Source organism: Littorina saxatilis, linkage group LG1 (genome assembly GCF_037325665.1).
Source record: "Littorina saxatilis isolate snail1 linkage group LG1, US_GU_Lsax_2.0, whole genome shotgun sequence".
NCBI classification, from domain to species: Eukaryota; Metazoa; Mollusca; class Gastropoda; order Littorinimorpha; family Littorinidae; genus Littorina; species Littorina saxatilis.
In genome coordinates this window covers 86,496,398-86,518,774 of record NC_090245.1, presented here as the reverse complement: position 1 = coordinate 86,518,774, position 22,377 = coordinate 86,496,398, and the positions used below count along the sequence as shown (strand labels likewise).

General features: G+C 44.2%; 1 protein-coding gene across 1 annotated transcript in view; it reads left to right on the top strand.

Annotated features, from left to right (window-relative positions):
- The window catches only part of LOC138982612 (putative molluscan insulin-related peptide(s) receptor), a 105,109-nt gene that overhangs the window by 47,431 nt on the left and 35,301 nt on the right, over positions 1–22,377 (top strand). The window contains exons 5-10 of the mRNA XM_070355943.1: positions 7,571–7,669; positions 9,859–10,027; positions 10,598–10,812; positions 12,333–12,459; positions 15,570–15,623; positions 17,606–17,784. Coding sequence (XP_070212044.1) covers positions 7,571–7,669; positions 9,859–10,027; positions 10,598–10,812; positions 12,333–12,459; positions 15,570–15,623; positions 17,606–17,784 — 843 coding nt within the window. The remainder of the gene's footprint in view (positions 1–7,570; positions 7,670–9,858; positions 10,028–10,597; positions 10,813–12,332; positions 12,460–15,569; positions 15,624–17,605; positions 17,785–22,377) is intronic.

Below are 22,377 nucleotides of genomic sequence, written 5' to 3'. Positions count from 1 at the left end.
TGAAATGTTCAGGCCACTGAATCATTTTCGTGCTGTTCCCATTCCACCTGGGAGGGACCTAAGTTCATTCAAAGGGGGTCGAGTGTGACAGGGAGACTACCGTCGCCCTTCACAGCAGACTCTACAGAGTTGTTCGCCTTAGAAGTTGTGGGCTTTCCTTGCATGTACCCGTAAGTTGTCCTCACTGTAAAAGTGAAAAGGTCGAATCTATTTATCGAAAAATCCACTGTCATCTATCTCTATATATTTATATATATTATGTGTGTGTGTGTGTGTGTGTGTGTGTGGAGGCAACACCTGTGGATTGTAGAGTTCTGTTTGTGATGGGGTCTGGCGGCTTTTGTCTGTCTGTATGTTCTGGCATTTGAGAAGCCATAACAGATAATATAGGGCTAAGAAATAAGCTCTAAAATTCTCAATCCCGTTTGACAGGACTTCGCCTTCAAAAGGTGATTGTGGTGAACCGCCACGCTGTCTGTCTCTGTCTCGCGGTATTCCTCTAGTATATATATATATATATATATCCCATGACCTCCCTTCTTTGTCTCTGTAAATGTACTCTGGTATATTTCTTGTATTTCCATTGTTCTCTTGTTACATCTATGATGTAACTATTGCACTCTTATAACACATAAAATAGAGGATAAATAAGGGTTCACGAAATACATCATAGCTGGCTCTACTTTCTGTCGTCCTTGACATTCCAAAATGCACATGTACCTGTCGACCGGATGTGCAAGGGGTAACCACGCTTTTGAGAACTTGCGCGAGAGTCGTTCAGTGTTATAGTTGAGTTTTAGTCTCGACTTGCCGAGACTATCATCGTAGCGTCATAGATTTCATGACGTCTGTCGTCCATCGCGTCATATTAAGGGGACGTAATCTGTTATGTTTCCTTCTATTCACTGTTCTATTTCTCTCTTGTGATCAACATGACAAGCCGTATGTGTTCGAGTGTGTGTGCTCGTGCTCTCAACTAAACCAAAAGTGAAACTAGCAATCGTTAAAAACCCAGTCCGTCCGTCCAGCACGGCTATGTTCAGACTATGCTCATGTGAAGTTACAGCGTGCCCGGTACACACGCCCTTATCGGTACATCATCGACTACGAGTGTTCTCTGGACATGCTGTTTAATGCATTTTGCGAGTATTTCTAGCTCTTCTGCGGTGCAGTAGTCCCTATAGACGATGAAGGTGTCCAAGATCTCAGGAGATGCGTGTGTAACCACTAGGTATTCAGTCAAATCCGTGTAAGAGGCTTTCAACTGACGGGGACAACCAAGCCACCATTATGCACCGACTTGACATAGATCAACAGACGTGCCTTTAGAATAAGGTATGTGCAGAGGTGCCTCATCTGAACAGACAACTAAAGCTTGATGTTTCCGTCACACTTTGTCTTTTAGATCTTCATGGGATATACAGGTTACAACAATCGTGATTTTTTATATGGCTTGTATTTCAGTCAAGACACAGCGGGAATATCACAGGGACTCGCTCGCCAGAGGCTCGTGAGTCCCTTGATATTCATTCGCTGGGTCTTGACTGAAATACAAGCCATATAAAAAACCACTCGTGTTGTAACCTCTATATATATATCTATCTTCTATCTATATATATATACGACTTGTGTCTGTCTGTGTGTTTGTGTATCTGTGTGTTTGTGTATTTGTGTATTCGCCATGCACGCCCAAAGTTCTCGATGGATCTGCTTCAAATTTGGTGGGCTTATTCAGAGAGACCCCGGACACAACCTCATCGATGAGATATTTCAACACGTGCTCTCAGCGCGCAGCACTGAACCGATTTTGGTTCCACCTCAGCTATTTTGGTTCCACCTCAGCTACCCGGGCCCCCATACCCACACACCATAGCCGCTACACCACATCACAACGCCAAAGTTCTCGGTGGATCTTTTTCAAATTTGGACACCGTATTCAGCTACACCCCGGACACAATATCATCGATGAGATATTTCAACACGTGCTCTCAGCGCGCAGCGCTGAACAGATTTTTGTTTTTGTGTTCATTTCACCATTATAAGTAACTCTTCCTTATCTTCTCCAGTGTTTGGCGTTTATCTCCCTTCCTTCGTGTGGCTTTCCCGTTCAGTTGTAAGTTACTACACTGCGCTGTCCACTGCGCTGAGCGTCTTCGCATATTCCCGGCGTTCTGTTACTGTTACTATTTTTAGAAGGTCAACGCAGTGTACAGAACGTAAATTGGACCCGTAAATTATCCTCACTGTAAAAGTGCAAAGGTCGAATCAATTTATAGCCACGCGAAAAATACACTGTCATCTATCTCTCTATAGATACGGCTTCTCTGTGTTTTTGTGTGTGTGTGTGTGTGAGTGTGTGTGTCTCTATGTAAGCAACACCTGTGCATTGTTCAGTTCTGTTTGTGATGTGGTCTGGCGGCTTTTGTGTAATTTTATGTGAAACACTCAAGTCCTTAATGGCTCAAAACCGTAGGACTTTTAATATTAATTTTAACGTAATTTTATGTACTGGCCTTCCTTTGAGAAGCCATAACTTGCTCAGTCCTGTTTGAGTGGAGTTCGCCTCCAAAGGTGATTAACACGGTTACATTCGTCGACAAGGATGGGACTCGATATGGTCAGGAATGGCATTATGGCCACTGAATCATTTTCGTGCTGTTCCCATTCCACGAATCTGGGAGGGACCTAAGCTTGGCGGGTCCATTGTTCGGACCCGGCGAAGCCGGCGTACGGCTCTAAGTACTTCTTTCCGGCGAAGCCGGCTACCCGGCGAAGCGGGTATTCATTCTAGTCTATATATATATACGACTTGTGTCTGACTGTCTGTGTGTGTGTGTGTCCGTGTGTGTGTCCGCGATGCACGGCCAAAGTTCTCGGTGGATCTTTTTCAAATTTGGAGACCGTATTAAGCTACACCCCGGACACAACCTCATCGATGAGATATTTCAACACGTGCTCTCAGCGCGCAGCGCTGAACCGATTTGGGTTTTTCTCTGGATCCATTCCCAGTAACTCTTTCTTATCTTCTCCAGTGTTTTCAGCCGCGTTTATCTCTCTTCCTCCGTGCGGTGCGCCGGCAAAGCCGGCGTCCCCGGCACAGCCGGGTATTCGGCTCGACTTCTGCCCGGCGCTGCCGTACCGGGCGAAGCGGGTATTCATCTAGTATATATATATATATATATACTCGGAGGCAAAAGAAACGCAAATAAAGGATACGTTAATTAAACCTTTATGGACTTGAAATAAAAAGAAAAGAATGATACTAGCATGTTCTGCACGTGTTGTTTTAGCGGTCTTGTCTTGTCAGAACCGTGTTTGCCGTTATCTGGGTCACACGTGAGGTCTTGTTGACGGGGATCCCAAACCGTCATGGGGACCACTTTCAGCACATGCACAATGTGGAAAAGCAGCTTTTCGTGTTCAGAGTGTTCAGGCAAGCTGTACCATACAGACATGGGACTGGTCCGAATTTTATCGGAATTCCGATATTTTTCTTAGCTCACAGACCATTCTTGAGATCGATGCAAATTCGTTGAGAAAAAAAAGAGGGGGGGGGGGGGGGGTGGTCGTGGTATGAACCGTTCAGCTGAAGCTGTCTGCGTCTGAAGTCAGTGCATTCGCAGCACCCCAGCACTCGCGTGAACCCATAGCAGTATCATGGGTCGCGTTCGATTGGCTGTCGATCTCCGACGATTATCGCCTGGGCCTAATTATTCACCGATGGCGGTTTGCGGGTTGTTTTGATTGGCTGCCGATCTCCAAACGCCGAAGGTGAAAAAAGTAGCATCATGGCGTGTGGATTCCGTATTGTTTTGTCGGCTGTGGAAGCTCTTACGATCGACGACCAAAGTGTGAAAAACAAGTGGAAAGCCAACTGGCTGTCAGAAGAAGTGACTGTCATTATCACAACAAGAAAGCTAATTGGCGACAGTATCGCCAAGATATCCATTTCCGGTCAGGCCGTGTGCACGTGGTGCGACAACGGCCACTGCGTGGTGAAATACGGACTTAGTGGAAAAAAATATGTTGGTTCTGAAAGTTTTCAAGTAAGTTTTGTGTGTGTGTGATTGTTATAAATTACACTTTTGTTTAAAATGCTAAAACATATTATTCTTGTGATTTTTATAGCTTTTTGAAAAGGCATGATCTAATTTTTTTTGCTATTAGGAGAGGCCCCAAAATGGCCTTTATAATTCTAACAATCCCCTACCGGGGCGTTGCCCCTGGACCCCACTTTTCATCCCCGGCTTACTTTCCTACTTTTGGAACATTTGCTGGTCTCATGTCTGACCATACTCAGAAAACTGTTACAACATTCATTTCTGCGACACAGGTACGATGCCGAGACTATCACCAGATCAGCGCCAACAGGCGATCGGGAGACTTGATGCCAGACAATCAGTTCAGCAAGTTGCTAGGGCATTTGGAGTAAATGTCACCACGGTTTATCGCCTGCAGCAACGTTTTCATGCCAATAACAGTCCCGGAGACTTGCCAGGACGTGGCAGACCCCGGGTAACAACAGCCCGACAAGATCGCCATCTTGTCCATCAACACCAGCGAGATGCATTCGAAACTGCCGCCAACACAGCCCGTAACACATTTGGGGTGCATGGACAACCCGTCAGTGCCAGAACTCTACGCCGACGCCTTGGTGGGCAGAACCTGGTAAATCGGCGTCCTGCTCGACGTCCCGTCTTGACAGCTCAGCATCGCCTGGATCGTCTAGCCTGGGCCCAGCAGCATGCCCACTGGCGCCATCGGAACTGGCGGAGGGTTCTCTTTTCAGACGAGAAGCGCTTTTGCCTGGAACCTGGCGATGGGCGTGTCCGGATCTGGCGAAGACCTGGACAGCGGTTTGCTAACAATAACATCCTGCAGCATGATCGATGGGGAGGTGCCAGCGTCATGATATGGGGCGCCATTGGTGTCAATTAGCGAGTGGGACCTATCGTCTTTCAGAACGTCGGCCAAGGTCGTGGGAATGGTGTCAATGCAGACCGCTACATCAATCAAGTCCTGCGTCCCTATGTGGTTCCATTTGTCCAGAGGTACCAGAACTGCCTGTTCCAGCAAGACAATGCCCGTCCCCATACTGCACGTGTTACCCAGGACAGGTTGCGTCACAACAGCGTGAACATTCTGCCTCATCCTGCTCGATCTCCGGATCTCAACCCAATCGAACACTTTTGGGACATCATGCAAAGAAGGATTAATGCCCTTGCCCGGAGACCCCGCACAGCAGCAGAACTGCGTGCTGCCGTGAGCCAGGTGTGGGCTCAGGTCCCTCAGCAGCAAATTAATCACCTCGTCCTCTCCATGTACCGGAGGTGCGCCACAGTCATCAACGCCCAGGGAGGAGCAACACGCTTTTGACTTTCAACAGTCTTCAAACAGTGTTCAGTGGAACATGGCACGTCATGCTCTCATCCCAATACACTTTTCCGTATGGTTTTTGTATCGGTCAATTCGTTTCCTTGTTATTGTTAACCCGAAATAATTAATTCGACATTAAAATTCATGGGTAAGCCATCTTCACTGCAGCATTTGCGTTTCTTTTGCCTCTGAGTTTATATATATATATATATATATAATATATATATAATATATATATATATATATATATATCCCATGACCTCCCTTCTTTGTCTCTGTTACTTCAGTATGGATATATATGTTGTATTTTTATAGCTCAATAAATACATCATGGACTCCAAAAAATATATGATAGTGCAGATTCCGATTTGGGCAAAGAACTACTTTCCTCCCGACCTTTGACCTTGCGCCAAACAAATAGATTGTAATACACTCTTAATTGCTTTGCTGCTAAAGAGTTCTATCCGCAGTTTTATTAACCCGTGCATAACACTAGTTTGAACAGTCGAACACTATCACAATGCCCATGGCTACAAACCAAAACAAAAAAACCGAGTACCCTCCCTTGCATCGAAGCAGACGACTGTTAGTGAGAGTCTGTCACACAGGTCTCTCAGCAGTGTCGGTGTGGGAACTGACAGAAGCTAGGGAGCACAGATAATAGAAGCCCTGTCACATAGACTAATCACACAATCAATACACATTTGGCTCATGTTTTAAATGACAGTTTCGAGTTTGTTAGTCAAACTCAAAGCAACAACACTGGTCTGGTGTCATGCGTAGCGGGACCGCCGGAGAAGCGTCCTTACTGCATGGTTTGGGGTGGCTTCGCTTCGTATCAAACATCGGCTGTTTCACGTATTTTGCGAGCAAGTCTACTCTTTTGCCTGGCTCTGCAGTAAGTCCACATTGGCAATGAAGGTATCCAAGAACTTAACATGTGTGCATTTTTCCGTAATCCAGTCATATTCCTTCAAAATGCAATCAATCGGCGGTGACAGACTTGGTGTCAGCAATTCGCGACTTCACCAACTGGGTCCCGTTTTCCTCACACCCATACCAGTTTAGGTTCACCCATGCAAACACACTCGCAAAACAGTTTCTCATGTAGATACATTTCAAATATGGAGCAAATGGTTAAATCTAAACCTACATATTTGTTCCCTAAAATTTGCTTCTCTGTCAATAAGCCTGATTGTATAATAATACGTTCGAGAAAAACAACGTGGAATCGATTCTGAATCGAGTAAGCCAAATGGGTGCCAACCCGGTTTCGCCCGTTCTGCCGACCTGAAACGCAAAACAAAAGAATTGTGCGCTTCAACTAAATTAATTTCTATACGACTTCATTACTTTCTTGCAACTTATGAACCTTTACTTAAAGCTTTTAAATGGTCTGAAAGTTGTGTTACCGCGTACTTATCGATGCACTCATTCGTTTTATTTTTTTCAGCGACGGTCACTTAGTTTAAGGTTGCAAAAGGGCCAAGTCTCGCTGGCACCACTGTTTCACTCTCCACAGATCGCAACAGTGCCGCTAGTAGTCTACACTTTGTGTTTGATGGTAGAATGGGATATACAGATTACAACACGAGTGGTTTTTTATATGGCTTGTATTTCAGTCAAGACCCAGCGGGAATATCAATCGAGAGCCACTCGCCAGAGGCTCGTGTCTCCCGATGATATTCATCCGCTGGGTCTTGACTGAAATACAAGCCATAAAAAACCACTCGTGTTGTAACCTATACATATTTGTATACATCATTGTTCACAAGCAGACACTGGTTCACATGCGTGCACTCACAGTCACTCACACGCACACACACACACTCCTCTCTCTCTCTCTCTCTCTCTCTCTCTCTCTCTCTCTCTCTCTCTCTCTCTCTCTCTCTCTCTCTCTCTCTCTCTCTCTCTCTCTCTCACACTCTCTCTCACTCTCTGTGTGTACTTTTTATAATATGATGATAAGTGTATAATGGGGGGGGGGGGGGGGTCAAAGCAGGACAATTTATTTGCATAAAGATAACACCAAATGTCTGAATTTACTGACATTTTGCTTTGCCAAAGTAAGAAAGTACAGTTGTATGAAGAAAAAAAACCACCCACTGAAAGTTTGTATTTTGAAGTTTGCATTGATTTAGGACAACAATGGTACAGTTGTCTGAAAATAACACTGAATGTGTGTATTTTGCAGTATGCATGGGTAAAGTAGTCGAAAGCATTGACTCCGCCCAGCAGCTAAAAGGATGCAACAAAATCCTTGGACCTTTGGAAATCCAAATCATGGGAGGCAGTAAGTAATACTTAAGCTATTTTTGTATTTTGTGCTAAAGAGTGTAGGTCTATGGTGAGAGAATGAAATAACTAAGGTTTGTATGGGTTATGAAAGAATCAATACTCTTGCTTTTAGTGAGGCAATCTTTCAACTCCTTGTCGGCATATTTCAGACACACCCCTCACTAGTGACTAGCCTATAATGTCAGTCACAAGGGAGAGTTTGACTTGCTTAAAGCAAGAGTAGTCACTCTTATATTTTGTTTGTTTGCTTAACGCCCAGCCGACCACGAAGGGCCATATCAGGGCGGCGCTGCTTTGACATATAACGTGCGCCACACACAAGACAGAAGTCGCAGCACAGGCTTCATGTCTCACCCAGTCACATTATTCTGACACCGGACCAACCAGTCCTAGCACCAACCCCATAATGCCAGACGCCAGGCGGAGCAGCCACTAGATGGCCAATTTTAAAGTCTTAGGTATGACCCGGCCGGGGTTCGAACCCACGACCTCCCCCCGATCACGGGGCGGACGCCTTACAGGGCCTCACATCCACATCGGACATATGAGGATATTTTTTTCAAATGTCCCATACATTTTTCATGCAGGAGGACAAATGTCCTATTGTTTTTTTTCACAAAGTGGTCAATGTTCGATTATTCTATCATTTGATTCGGACATCATCAGTACTTCTCAATTTACAGTAGTTTGAATGCTATTTTATCGATGTATTGCAAAGCGATGTGTAGCAGACGAAATTAGACACGTTGTGCCTCTAGTACCAAAGAGTTTCCAAGGCTCGCAACTCGAATGCTCGAAGCCAGTTGAGAGTTGCCTCCCTTCGCGCTTTCCCCGAAAATAACAAACATGCCGCCAAAACGAAAACTGATCCCAGAAAAGGGACAGAAGAAATTACACTTCAAGTCCCTTCCCTCATCATCTGTCAGTAGCACAGAAACTGAGCTTCCTCCAGCCCCAGAGCAGTTAGAGCCCGATCGCCCAGGTGAGGATGTCGATCGCGATTGTCAAACATCGGAGCCGAAGAAAGACACTACCCCCTCCCTCACCCCCACGCGTAACTTCGTCTCAAGCTGGGCGACATCATTCCCGTGGGTGTCGCATGACCCAGAGAGGAAACTTATGTTTTGCACCTCATGTCAGCACACAGGGAAGTCCAACACTTTTACCGTTGGCTGTTCGAACTTTCGCAAATCGGCCCTTACTGATCATCAAGAAACCAAAGACCATGCTGTTAGTGTGCAAGTGCCATCTCTCCAGAGAGACAAGGAGATAGTTGAAACTCGACAGCTGACAAAACAAGAAAAGGGGGCAGCTGTGGCAGTCAAAGCTGCTCACTGGATGGTACAGGAGTGTTTGCCGATGACAACATTCAAATCTTTGATGGGGCTGTTGCACGAACTAGTCAAGTTTAATTATATTTACGTTTTGTTACGGGAAATGTCCTATTTTGATTTGTTTTTGTTCAGGACAAATGTCCTATCACTTTTACATTGGCCAGGACATTTGTCCTATGCTACCTCTTACCACTAGGCCAACCGAGCCGGTCTAGTCACTCTTATTCAACACATGCAAACCCGACAGAGTTATTTCTAAACATCGTTGATTACGGGAGACTGTGAGTATTATACCAGTGACATGGGCACATTGCCTGGCTCACAACCAGTCACCAAGATATATATATTGGGCGTGTGCATGAGTGTTTATAAAATATGGGTGTACAGTGGAACCCGCCTTTTAAGACCCTCCCAGTTTAAGACACCCCCCCCCCTTCCCCCTTTTAAGACGTTAGTCTTCCAGATTTAACGACTATAAATGATCTCCAGGTAAAGATTTCCTCAATTTTGTTTGTTTGTTTGTTTGTTGTTGTTGGGTTTTTTTAAGAAAAGGAGGGGTTCCACTGTATTCTGTATAAAGTTTGCCACAAAATGTTAGCAGGTCAACACGGCAAAAAGCAGATTTGATCATTCACAATCAGCCGGTCAACACGGCAAAAAGCAGATTTGATTATTCACAATCAGCAGGTCAACACAGCAAAAAGCAGATTTGATTATTCACAATCAGCAGGTCAACACGGCAAAAAGCAGATTTGATTATTCACAATCGGCAAAATAGTCTTGTTTGTCGATATCATGTTAACAACACTGCTGTATGAAAGTGAATTATGATTGCATCTGTATGTTTCAGGCAATATTGGGATTGAACTTGAGGAGAGCTTAGGAAATATTGTGGAAATCACACAGCATGTCAAAATCGTTCGGTCCTACGCACTTTTGTCACTGCACTTCTTCAAAAGCTTGAGTATCATCGGCGGTGTGATTGATGAGACGGGTGGCAACATGAGCATGGCAGCCAAGTAAGTTGTTTGTGTGTGCGTGCATGTGTGCATTTTTGTGGGAATAATAAATGAGATTGTCTGTGTGTGTGTCTGTCTGCGTGTCTGCCTGCTTGCCTGCAGACCTAACTGTCTGTCTCTGGCTGTCTGTGACATAATCAATAACAAAAAGTGACTCTTTCATCATTTTAGCAAATATGTGTTCTTGCTGAAATTCTCAACACGTGTTTAAAGTTGCTTGTTCAATGGAGTGGAAGAGCCAAAGAAGCGTAGCTTGATGTGTTTTTTCTGTGGAGGGAAAATCATACTGGGCCTCCATTTTCAAGTCTTTGAAGTGTGTGTCAAACGTATGACACAACTTTCACAGAACAGTGTCCCACCCCCGTGTCACCACGGTGACATGTAAAAGACCTCCGTAATTCTGTCATAAATGCAGGTGGCTGATGACACCTAAACACGCACACATCTGGGTAGCGCAACTCTTGTTGCTGCATGCTTTCAACTGGAAGGAAGCGACCCGTAATTTCCCAGCATTGGGATGATAAAGGAAATGAAATGAAATGTAAAAATGAAATATACATGTGTGTGCAGGGCCACCCTTATCGTCAGGGACAACAGCAACCTGCAGGAGCTGTTCACGGAGGAGGTGACCAAGAAGCTGAAGATTCTGCGCGGCAGTGTTAACTTCCACAGCAATCGCAAGCTGTGCTACAGCAAGATTCAAACGCTGGTCGAGCACCTTGGCCTCACCAACAACATCACTGAAAGTGACGTCAGCAAGACCACCAATGGCGACCTCACACCATGTAAGCCTTTTTTTCCTTCTTACTCTTTACACATCATGTTTTTTGTTCTTCTCTTTTTGTTCTTCTCTTTTTACATCATTTTTATTTCATGGATGCTGGTCGCTATGCCTGAAGCAACAATTCTGGCATTTAACCTTCACGGGGCTTCCTGGGTCGTGGACTCACAAAAGTGTCGGTATCTCTGAATCTATTGGGAGTTTTTGATTAAGACTTCATGTAATCCTCAAACACCATATGACCCTCCCATCAACCACTTTCTAAAAGATAATCTTTGTAACAAACAAATAAACAATGACGTAATTTGACCTGGGCAGTCCGGATGATGTGGGTGTGGGTGTGGGTATGGAATTGAAGAAGGATTTTACGATGTTTATCCCTATTCGGATGGTGTGGGTCGTGTACGACCCATACTCTGCAAAAGGTTTATCCCTATTCGGACGGCATGGGTAGTGTAGGACCCATACTTTTTACGTTGAATCCTTCTTTAAGATTATGGGTCATACACGACCCACGACCTTCATCATCCGGACTTTTTAGTCAACAGAATGATCTGGTGAAAGTTTAAAAATAAAAAAATAGTGTTTCATGACTGCCAGGGGTGCAATTTGCTATGCCTGAAGTCACAGTTCTTGCAATTCTTTTAATGTGTGAATTATTCTTGTTTTATGGTCGCCAGTCAAATGCCTTAACTCATTGTCTCCCAGGTACAGATATATCCGTACCCACTCATATGGCTCTATCTGACCTGGTACAGATATAGGACTGGGTGGCCGAGTGGTAACGCACTTGCGCTCGGAAGCGAGAGGTTGCGAGTTCGACCCTGGGTCAGGGCGTTTGCAATTTTCTCCCCTTTTTCCTAACCTAGGTGGTGGGTTCAAGTGCTAGTCTTTCGGATGAGACGAAAAACCAAGGTCCCTTCGTGTACACTACATTGGGGTGTGCACGTTAAAGATCCCACGATTGACAAAAGGGTCTTTCCTGGCAAAATTGTATAGGCATAGATAAAAAATGTCCACCAAAATACCCGTGTGACTTGGAATAATAGGCCGTGAAAAGTAGGATATGCGCCGAAATGGCTGCGATCTGCTGGTCGATGTGAATGCGTGATGTATTGTGTATAAAATTCCATCTCACACGGCATAAATAGATCCCTGCACCTTGAGTCCGAGTCTGGAGATACGCGCGCGATATAAGACTTCATATAAATATCCGTACACACAGTCATTTCAGTCGCTTTCTGTAACGTCGATCTAACACCTGCATTCCATCGTGTTGATACACAGTTCCTACACAGTTACTACAATTCTGAGTGACCTGCTGCAGCACAGCTGGTCACGGCTAAAAAAATCTTGGTCAACATAGGTGGGGTACAAAGTGTTAAGCTGCAGTTCTGGCAGTTTGATGGGATATTTTGTTGTGGGCCTTTTTTTTTTTTATAAAGATTGTTATGCCTGTAGCCAAAGTTCTGGCAATTTGTTGTATTTTCCCAAGCCTGATGATTGTGTTGTGTTTGTCTTCAGGTTCGATCACCAAGTTGAATGTGACAATCCAGATGAAATATCGCAATGTGGTCATCCTTACTTGGCCCAAAGTGAAAACAGCGGACCATCGACAGATTTTGACTTACATCATCAATTACAGAGAAGTGTAAGTTCAGTTAATCCTTTTTTGCAGATAAAGAACTTACTTACATAGTGTCAACAGATTTTCAATGAACTTTCTGTTCATTTTTTTGCACGATTTGTTTTATACAAAAGAAATTCAATACAAATCTAGTGTAATTCTGACATTATTTTAGTGATTTAGCAAAGCACAATAAAGTTATTAAAAACGCTGTTGACATGACGTAGAACATACATTTAGCTTTGTTTATGAGTTGTTCTTTGCTACTGGTCACAAGTGGGGGTCAGCTCACACGGACGCATTTTGTCAATACAGTCTAGGGGAGAAACTGGTCACAAAGCACCCAGTACATGCCAGAGAGATAGGAGAATCGGCACAATCATTCAATAGATATGGAAATATTAAGATTTACTGTGAAAACGCAAGCAAAAATGGCGTCCAAAAATGGGAACGCACACTTGGTGCGTCTTTGAAGACTTACCTCCCGTTCTGTGTTGTTGATAATAGTCGTGTTTGTGCTGTTTTTGTTGAAATAGTATCTAATAAAACTGATGCAGTTCTTGAAATATTGCAAATTATTGTTGTCTTTGTGAAATGCGAGAGTGTTCTGAGGCGTAATCTGCATACGGCTGATGTCCCACATAGGGTACCCCACTTCGATCAGCGTATCACTCCAAATGAGCTTCATAGCAGAAAAGCAGATACACTACCAAAACATTGCATAACAGATCAACAAGTCTGAGCCAGAATCATTGAAATTTACTTTCTGTATAAAATATTGCAATCAAATTTGTTCACGCTGTCACACAAATAACGCAGGTTACCCTCGCCTTCGATTCAAAGTAACTCCAATCTGACTGAATTACCATCGAAACGCAGATGACGAACTGATTCACCACACATTTGTGGTATTTTACACACAAATTTCAACTGTGTTGTTTCGCGATAAACAGCCATAAACAAACAAATGTGGCGCCGTCACGTCGCCTCGGAAGGAATAACGCAGGTGACCAAGACTTGTTTCCGATACCTGTCTGATTAAAATCATCGTTTTTTTCACGAATGACGGCTCTTTGGCAGATCTTGTGAGTTGGAAACTGTCTATGAATGTTTCATTTAATGTCAAATGCGTACATACTTGTCGATATTGTTACCTTTAGGCTCATAAATGAAGTCAATGGTCGTGTTTTCCTAAAGTGACTTTTGTCAGCATAGAACTTACTGTGCTTTGATCATTGACTGAGAAGACTCTTCCGATGACACTAGTTCATTTCACTACGCGACTACAGATCTGCAAGGAAACTTATGGCAGGGGAAATAAGCTTAACTGAAGACGAATAAGCGGAGTAACTGTTCTTCAACGGATTGCTCTCACTGATCTAAATATTTAGATCTTGTCGTCTGCTAGTAAGTAGTCTTCGGTCGTGTGAAAGTCACATCTATTTCGACTGTGTGCATCGATCCGTGTAGCGAAAAGTTGATCTTTGATGATTTGGCAACATAACTTCGCTAAATGTGACCCTCCACCACGGAATGAGTCACATGTCACCTTTGCATGATTTTCATATTTTTACATTTTCCTAAAGAGTTTTTTATGCTCTATCCAGTGGTGAAAATCGTTTTAGAAAAGAGCGAAAACTGTTTGAGTTATAAGCCTGTGACTAAGGTGACCCTCATACTGTTACCAGACACTCCCCGGACTTATATTAAGCCTAGCGCAGAACCGTGCGAGGTGACATGCGACTCATTTCGTGGTGGAGGGTCACAAATGTGCTTCGAGTGTATCTCCCCGTTAACCATTTGAAAACGTCTTTTAACAAGACCATGTTTCGACAGCCCAGACGGGGAGGATCCTCGATAGCTCACAGGGTATATAATGTTTTCCGCCGTTTTTTGAAGAATCCTTTCAAATTTGCTATTCCAAAAGTACCCTATGACACGACTCGAGTGGCAAAGAACATTCTCTGCAATTCCTGTCTCAGTCTGTGCAGCCGTTTCGGGTCCTATCGTCATCATACAAACATACACACAGACACATAAGAACTAGCTTTAAAAGTTAGATTATGTAAGAACCATGTGAACCAGTGATTTTTGACTCACATGCGAAGCAAAAGTGAGTCTATGTACTCACCCGAGTCGTCCGTCCGTCCGGACGTCCGTCCGTCCGGAAAACTTTAACGTTGGATATTTCTTGGACACTATTCAGTCTATCAGTACCAAATTTGGCAAGATGGTGTATGATGACAAGGCCCCAAAAAACATACATAGCATCTTGACCTTGCTTCAAGGTCAAGGTTGCAGGGGCCATAAATGTTGTCTAAAAAACAGCTATTTTTCACATTTTTCCCATTTTCTCTGAAGTTTTTGAGATTGAATACCTCACCTATATATGATATATGGGGCAAAGTAAGCCCCATCTTTTGATACCAGTTTGGTTTACCTTGCTTCAAGGTCAAGGTCACAGGAGCTCTTCAAAGTTGGATTGTATACATATTTTGAAGTGACCTTGACCCTGAACTATGGAAGATAACTGTTTCAAACTTAAAAATTATGTGGGGCACATGTTATGCTTTCATCATGAGACACATTTGGTCACATATGATCAAGGTCAAGGTCACTTTGACCCTTATGAAATGTGACCAAAATAAGGTAGTGAACCACTAAAAGTGACCATATCTCATGGTAGAAAGCCAATAAGCACCATTGTACTTCCTATGTCTTGAATTAACAGCTTTATGTTGCATGACCTTGGATGACCTTGACCTTGGGTCAAGGTCACATGTATTTTGGTAGGAAAAATGTGTAAAGCATGTGAGTCGTATGGGCTTTGCCCTTCTTGTTTCTTATGTACAACAGATACTACAGTATTTCTGCTTTATGAAAAGCTATATTTCAAAAACAAAACTAGAGATTTGAATTTTGACCACTTTTCCCCCTTTCTGTCACCAGTACTGAAGAACAACTCATGCGAAATGATGAAAAATATATATATATCAGAGTATTTTTTCTCATGCTTTCACCTGTGTTGTTTCCATGAATTGCTCAATTGTAACAAAGTGACAGTGTCTTAAAGGCTATATATACAAGTGATATCTTGACTGAAATATAATGATCTGTTACTTTTTCCTCCCCAGAATGTCGGATTCAGTCAACATATATCAAGGGAGAGATGCTTGCTCAGACACCATGTAAGTTTGGTTTATCACACATCACTACAGTGAAGGCTTTGAGATGTATCATGCGTGGTATTTTCAGTTTTGAAGCAGTATTAAACCGAAAATTACAATTACATACAATCTCTGACATGTCAACTACCGATGCAAAAGGGTGTTTAACACTTTCGCGACGGGACACTGATAAATCAGTAACCGCGCTGACACGCCCATGGACGGGACGCGCATTTTTCAGGACCAGTCATACAAGGTACAAGACTCGTGATTGCTTCCCGGTTTTTGAAGATTGCAATAAATTGAGTTGTTTCCCTTGATACACGTGGTTTTCTCTTCCGGCTTGATCAAATTAGTGCAGATTTGCGTGGTGTTTTCGAACAAACAAAATGAATCGAAGGCGAGCCTTGTCACGGGAGGAGATTCTCCGGATGTTGGATCTTGAGGATCCTGTAGATCATGATACATCGTGTCGTTTTAGCCTCAAGAAAGCGATAATTGCAGTGATATTGAGGAAGAAACAGTCCCGTTGTTGCTAGTACGAGTCGGCAACTACACGTGGTAGGGGGTGATACTGCTAGACGAACATGTATCTCGGAATCGTACAGGAGCTATGGGGGCGTGGCAGCACTGATAACAATGGATGGCTGGAGCCTTCAAATCCTTTTGGAATTGTTCATAGGTGTACAGTTGGCACTTTGTTGTGAAAATGTGACTTATATTCAATATGGATTACCTAGACATCATTTGGTGAGTGTTACAGTTTTGTTTCATTTGAGTCAGGATGCTGTGAGTGAATGCGTGATTTGCTTGTTTTTTTCTTTGTACTGTCTCCTTATTTCTGTGTACAATGTTAACAATATTTCAGCTAATTCATAGGTTTTACACCTTGTTTGGTTATAACATTATTTATAATACTTTCTGTTAAAAAATAACTTTTTAAAAAAGCAGTGGAAAATAAAACACACACAAAAAAACGTTAAAAAACACAAATTATCCCCCTTTCACCCCCCTTTCACCCCCCTTTGCTAAAACAAATCGTGTGACAAACTTATAAATAGCACGACTGAACTGGGCATCCATTTTTGAATTAGTACACAAAATTTGGTGGTGATTGGACTTAATTCAAGCTTGCTAGACAGATTTCTTTACAGTTACTGATTATTGGGAAGTTTCTTGGTGGCAAGCTTGGGCAGGCAGGACGTTAACGCCGTGGCAGTGCTAGTCACAATAGTGTTAAGATCTCCTTTCGTCACTTGTGGGTGGGAAGGGGTGGAAATTGTTGAAATATGGGTATGGAGGAAAAGAAAACAAAGAGAGGGTGGCTATGGGGTAGGGGAGGTGGAGAATGATTAACGGTAACAATTTATTTGTCATTCAAACGCGGACACATACACACATTCAGTGTCTACATTAACCACAAATTTAATTTTGTTGGATGGGAGATGGAGAATATTCAACAGTCACAATTTATTTGTCATGCAGCAGGCCTGAAAGTGGCGAGTATTTTACTCGCCATGGCGAGTAGAAACATGTAACTGGCGAGTACAAATGTTCATCTACTCGCCAAGTGCGAGTAAAGTTGCTGAAACAAATTGTTGGTTTGGCTAGTACAGTTTGCTCTCTGGCTAGTACATTTTCAGAATCACTAGCCAAAGACTAGTACACCATGTTTTGGACTTTGAGGGCTGCACAAACACTTACACATTAACGCATTCAGTGTCTACATTAACTCATTCGCAAAAATGTGTAAAGCATGTGAGTCGTATGGGCTTTGCCCTTCTTGTTTAATAAAAAATCAGCCATGCAAAATTTTACAAAAAGGTCTTCGGAACATTTACCAGATGACTATTGCACATGTTTTAGGCGAATAAAAATGTTGCACTTTAGTAGGCCTTTAACCAGACAATTTTTGGGATGTATTCTTCTCAATCTTTTAGGTAACAGCAGTGTATTGAACACTCTGTGTGCTCACTGTCGTTGTTTGATTCTGCCCCATACAGCTGGAAGACGCTTGAGACAGGTCCAAGCGATGAATCATCAACGGGTGATGACATGAATTTCTACATTGCAAATTTGAAGCCTTGGACCAAATATGCTGTATACATACAGGCTGTTATGCTGACTACCGCCAGTAACCAAGCCATCTCCGACGTGGTCCTCTTCAAAACCCTAGCAGATTGTGAGTCATTTATTTATTTTATTTTTTATTTTATGCAATTTATATCGCGCACATAATCTCAACCACGGATTCAAGGCGCATGGATTTATTTATGCCGTGTGAGATGGAATTTTGTACACAATATATCACGCATTCACATCGGCCAGCAAACCTCAAGCCTATTAGGGCGAGCATTCACCTTAGGTAAGTCATGGTACTGATACACAGTGGAACCCACTGTTTAAAGGTCCTTGTCTACATTTTTATACCAAAATCGCCATTTGACCATTAAAATGCAGAGTCTATTATCTACAAATATCAACATTACACCCCCTTTCGACCAGGAAAGACGAAGCCAGTGTAGCCGTTTAAAAATTCATTGTAGTATTCCAGCGTAGTACTCATAGTAGGATATCCTTATTTGAAAAATGCCAAGCGCAAAACTCCTCTCAAATCTCGTGCATTTCGTGCGTTTAAAAAAAAGCGTGGACAGCGCTCCAGTGTCAAACTGTTGCTGCACTTGTTTGGGCGTGGCTATAAGCATAGTGACATGAATTTGATTGGTCAGTATTTTTAGGCAAAGCACATGTTCTCAGCAAACAGAAAACAAATTAAATTACATATTCTTACTCCGAGTCACATATTAGCATTGACGCAGTCGAGATGCTAGGTTGACTGAAAAACGCTATCCCGTCTATAGTCTAAGGGAAGCAACCCAAGCTAAAAAAGTAGCAAGCTTGCTACCCTGGGTTGCCTCCCGTAGCGTATCACGCCACAGATCTCGTACCCAGTACGAGACACCCTCATTCGACTCCTTTCAGCCAGAGAGACAGGTCGTGCTTGATTTCGCTCCTAGGCCGTTTTTGCTGTCTGCTTGACACCTACCGGCCTCGGCTCCCCGTCTGCTCATAGCTGTTTCTAGGGGTGAGATTGTTCCTTTTTGTTGTTGTTTGCATTGCCATTCTGCTGAGAATTTTTCCGTCCGCGGACTTACGAATTTTGCTTAGTAGTTTGTTGCTGTGGCCGCCATTTTTCGCTTACACGTGGTGTTTTTTTTTGCTGGTTAGTTTGGGTCCGTGCTACGGACTTTGAGCGTTTACCAGTAGCATTGGTAGCTGCTTGTAGCTTGTACGTTAATGCTAGTTTATTCTGCTGAAGTCTTACGTCCTAGAGACTTGTGTATTTTCAGTAGTTTGTTTTTCTCGTGTGACAGCATGTCTGATAGTGAGAAAAAGCGAGCGGCTAAGGCCGAGGGTAAGGGCAAAGGCCCTGGTAAACCTAAGTCCTCGGCTTCCACCTCTTCTGCTAGGAACCCCACGGTTCACGTTTCTGACCCGAAGACTAACTTCGTTTTTTCTGTGCCTATTTCGGCGCCGGAGGAAACTTCGTCTGGCTCGCGGGCGGCGGGTGTGGCCGCTACCACGGCCGTTTCTACCCCTGTACCTGCGCCGGACGCTGGCGCTCTTGTTGCTAGCCTTTTGTCCTCTTTGATTCCAGAAATTCGGACGCTCGTTCGTACAGAGATGTCGCGGACAGACCCTGTTTCCAGCTCTGCCTCCCTCCCGGGGGTGTGCGACGCTCGGTCGTTGGCTTCCTTTGTTCCTGGTGTTTCCGGACCACCTGTCCAGCCTGCTGGCTTCTGTGATGGCGCTGGAGTCCGTGCACAGGGAGGCGTTTCTCTTCTCGGCCGGCGCTCGGTGGCTTCCGCTTGCGGGAGTGCACCTGAGCAGGTCCCTTTTGGGATACGGTTGTCGCAAGGTATGTGCTCGCAGCAGCCGTCCTCGGCAGCTGCACTTCCGGTTCCCGGAAGTAGTGGTTCACTGGATAGCGGACAGACCATGGTCCCTTCCGGTTTGAGCTACGAATTACGTAAGCAGTCGTTCGCGGCAGCTTCCCTTCCGGCTCCGGCCGGAAGTAGTGGTTCACTGGAAAGCGGACAGACCATGGTCCCATCCGGTTCGAGCTACGAACTACGTAAGCAGTCGTTCGCGGCAGCTTCTCTTCCGGCTCAGGCCGGAAGTGTTGGTTCACTGGTATGCGGACAGCCCATGGTCCCTTCCGGTTCGAGCTCTGCCCTGCTTCAGCAGCCGTTTCCGGCAGCTGCTCTTCCTGCCTGGGCGGGAAGTGTGGGTCAAGCCGGTCGTTCACAGTCTTCTGTCACTTCCGGTTCCGGCCTAGGGCTTCCGGGTTGTAGCTGGCAGTCTCCACAGCCATGGCATAGCTATGCTGTTGCGTCTGCACTTCCGGCTCCTCCTGGTTCTTCCGGTTCGGTTCCCGCTGCGTCCGTTGGGTTGCCGGTGAATTTCGAATTCGGTCGTTCTCCTGGGCATTCGGGCTTTCAGCCTCTGTTGGGTCAGCAGCAGCCACCCACTTCGGTGGTGACTGCTAGCTCCTCCCTTCAGCTGCCTTCGGTTGCTGACGTTTCTCACCCTCCTCTCAGCCAGGGTATGAGTTTCGTTGATGACCAATAGGAGGGGCGTTTGGCTTCCGGCCTTTCCTCGCAGCGTCATTTGTCGGGTTCCTTGGGCTATGAGCCGTCCCCTTCATGTGGCGTTTCGGACCTTGGGTCTGTGGACGAGAAGCAGCTGCCATCGGCGGCTCCGGCCAGCTTCAGAGTGGCGCTAGAAGCTGCCGCGGAAGTCACTTCGCGTTATTTCCCGGAAGGGGCTTCGTCTTCGGCCACGCCTTCGGCGTCTGGTCCGTCGGCGATGGCAGACTTCCGGTGGGCGAAGGAGGAGGACAGCTACTTCCGGTTCGAAGAATCACCGTCAGTGGCTTTCCAGCTTTCTCGTTTGTTCGCCAAGCCCGCTCCTGCCGGCAGCGGGTTGCCTCCAGCGGCAGTTCCGCTTCTGGTGCCGTATGGCACAGCTCCGGAGCTTGCTTTGCCTTACTTGGCTGCTGCAACACAGGCAGACTTCTTCGTGCCCTTGGCGGCTCAAAGGAAGTTGCCTTGGCCTAAGGCTTCACGGAACCTTCTTTCGTCTTTTGCTCTGCCGCGTGCACCGCTTCCGGTCACGCCGGCATTGCTCCCTCTTTTGGCGAAGCCTTTGAAGAAGGATTCGACGGGCGCAGTGGCGTGGTGGTAAGACGTCGGCCTCCTAATCGGGAGGTCGTGAGTTCGAATCCCGGTCGCTGCCGCCTGGTGGGTTAAGAGTGGAGATTTTTCCGATCTCCCAGGTCAACTTATGTGCAGACCTGCTGGTGACTTAACTCCCTTCGTGTCATTCCCGATTGAGACAGGAATTCGCCAAGGCTGCCCGTTTTCGCCAATGGCCTTCATTCTCGGACTGGAAATTCTTGCAATAAAGATTAGAAACGATCCAAGCATACACGGACTTCGATTACCTCGCTCCCAGATAGAGACTAACAACTCAATTGATATGATAAAATTAGCAATGTACGCTGACGACATTAGCATGCTATTACAAGGAAAACAAGATCTGGAAAATGCAATGAAGCTTGTCACTGATTTCACGAAAATATCACAACTAAAAATTAATAAAAACAAAACGGAAGCAATGTGGCTAGGATCTCAAAAGGACAGCAGAGAACATCTCTGTGACTTAAAATGGAAAAAACAACTAAAGATTTTAGGTATAATCTTTAAAAATGATGTCACTGCATCAGACATAAATGAGAATTGGTCGGTAAGAATCGAAAAAATAGAAAGAATAATAAGCATATGGTCTAAAAGAAACCTTAGTATCACAGGCAAATTATGTATTGTAAAAAGTTTCTTGATTTCACAATTTGTATACCCAATGCAAGCTTTAAGTGCTCCAACCACTATCCTACAGAAAGTAAATACAATCTTATTTCGATTTTTATGGAAAAAGAAGTACACAAATACGCGAGCCTTTGAAAAGGTAAAAAGATGTGTAATGTGCAACGTAGGGGAGAATGGAGGTTGTAATATGATAAACATAATAGATATGCAAGCCTCCTTTATGATGACATGGATAACTCAGTTAAAAATAGACACATCTGCCAAATGGAAATTAATACCAACCTACATCTTTAATGAAGTTGGAACAAACCTTTGCTGCCTCAATGCTACTGCCAATCCAAAAACATTTTTAGGACTTGAAAAAGTCAAATCTAAATTCTGGAAATCATGTCTAATTAAATGGCTTGAATTCAGAAATATATACCTGTCCAATACTGAATTCAAATATACCTGTCTCTGGAATAGCAAAGAGATATTGTACAGAAACAGACCTCTGTTCTTCAAGAGATGGACAAATGCATACATAAATTACGTCCAAGATATATGGACAGACGAGGGATTATTACCACTTGCACGTATTGCAGAAAAAATCGGGGACTACCCTGCTCTGCTGTTTGATTATAATGCAATGCGAACCGCGCTCATTGCGCAATCATTGCGAGCTGACAATAACCAAACTCAAGAAGCGACTGTCTCTCTAGAACCTCAATCTCTTAAAAACTGGACTCCCAAAAAATTTAGATCACTACTTACCAAACAAAAAGCAAATACTCCTTGCTCAATACATTTTTGGATGAATAAATATAACTATAAAATAGAAAGAAATAATTGGATGATAGCAAACAACTGCACCAAGGAAGAGCGACTAAGGCTACTTCACTGGAAGA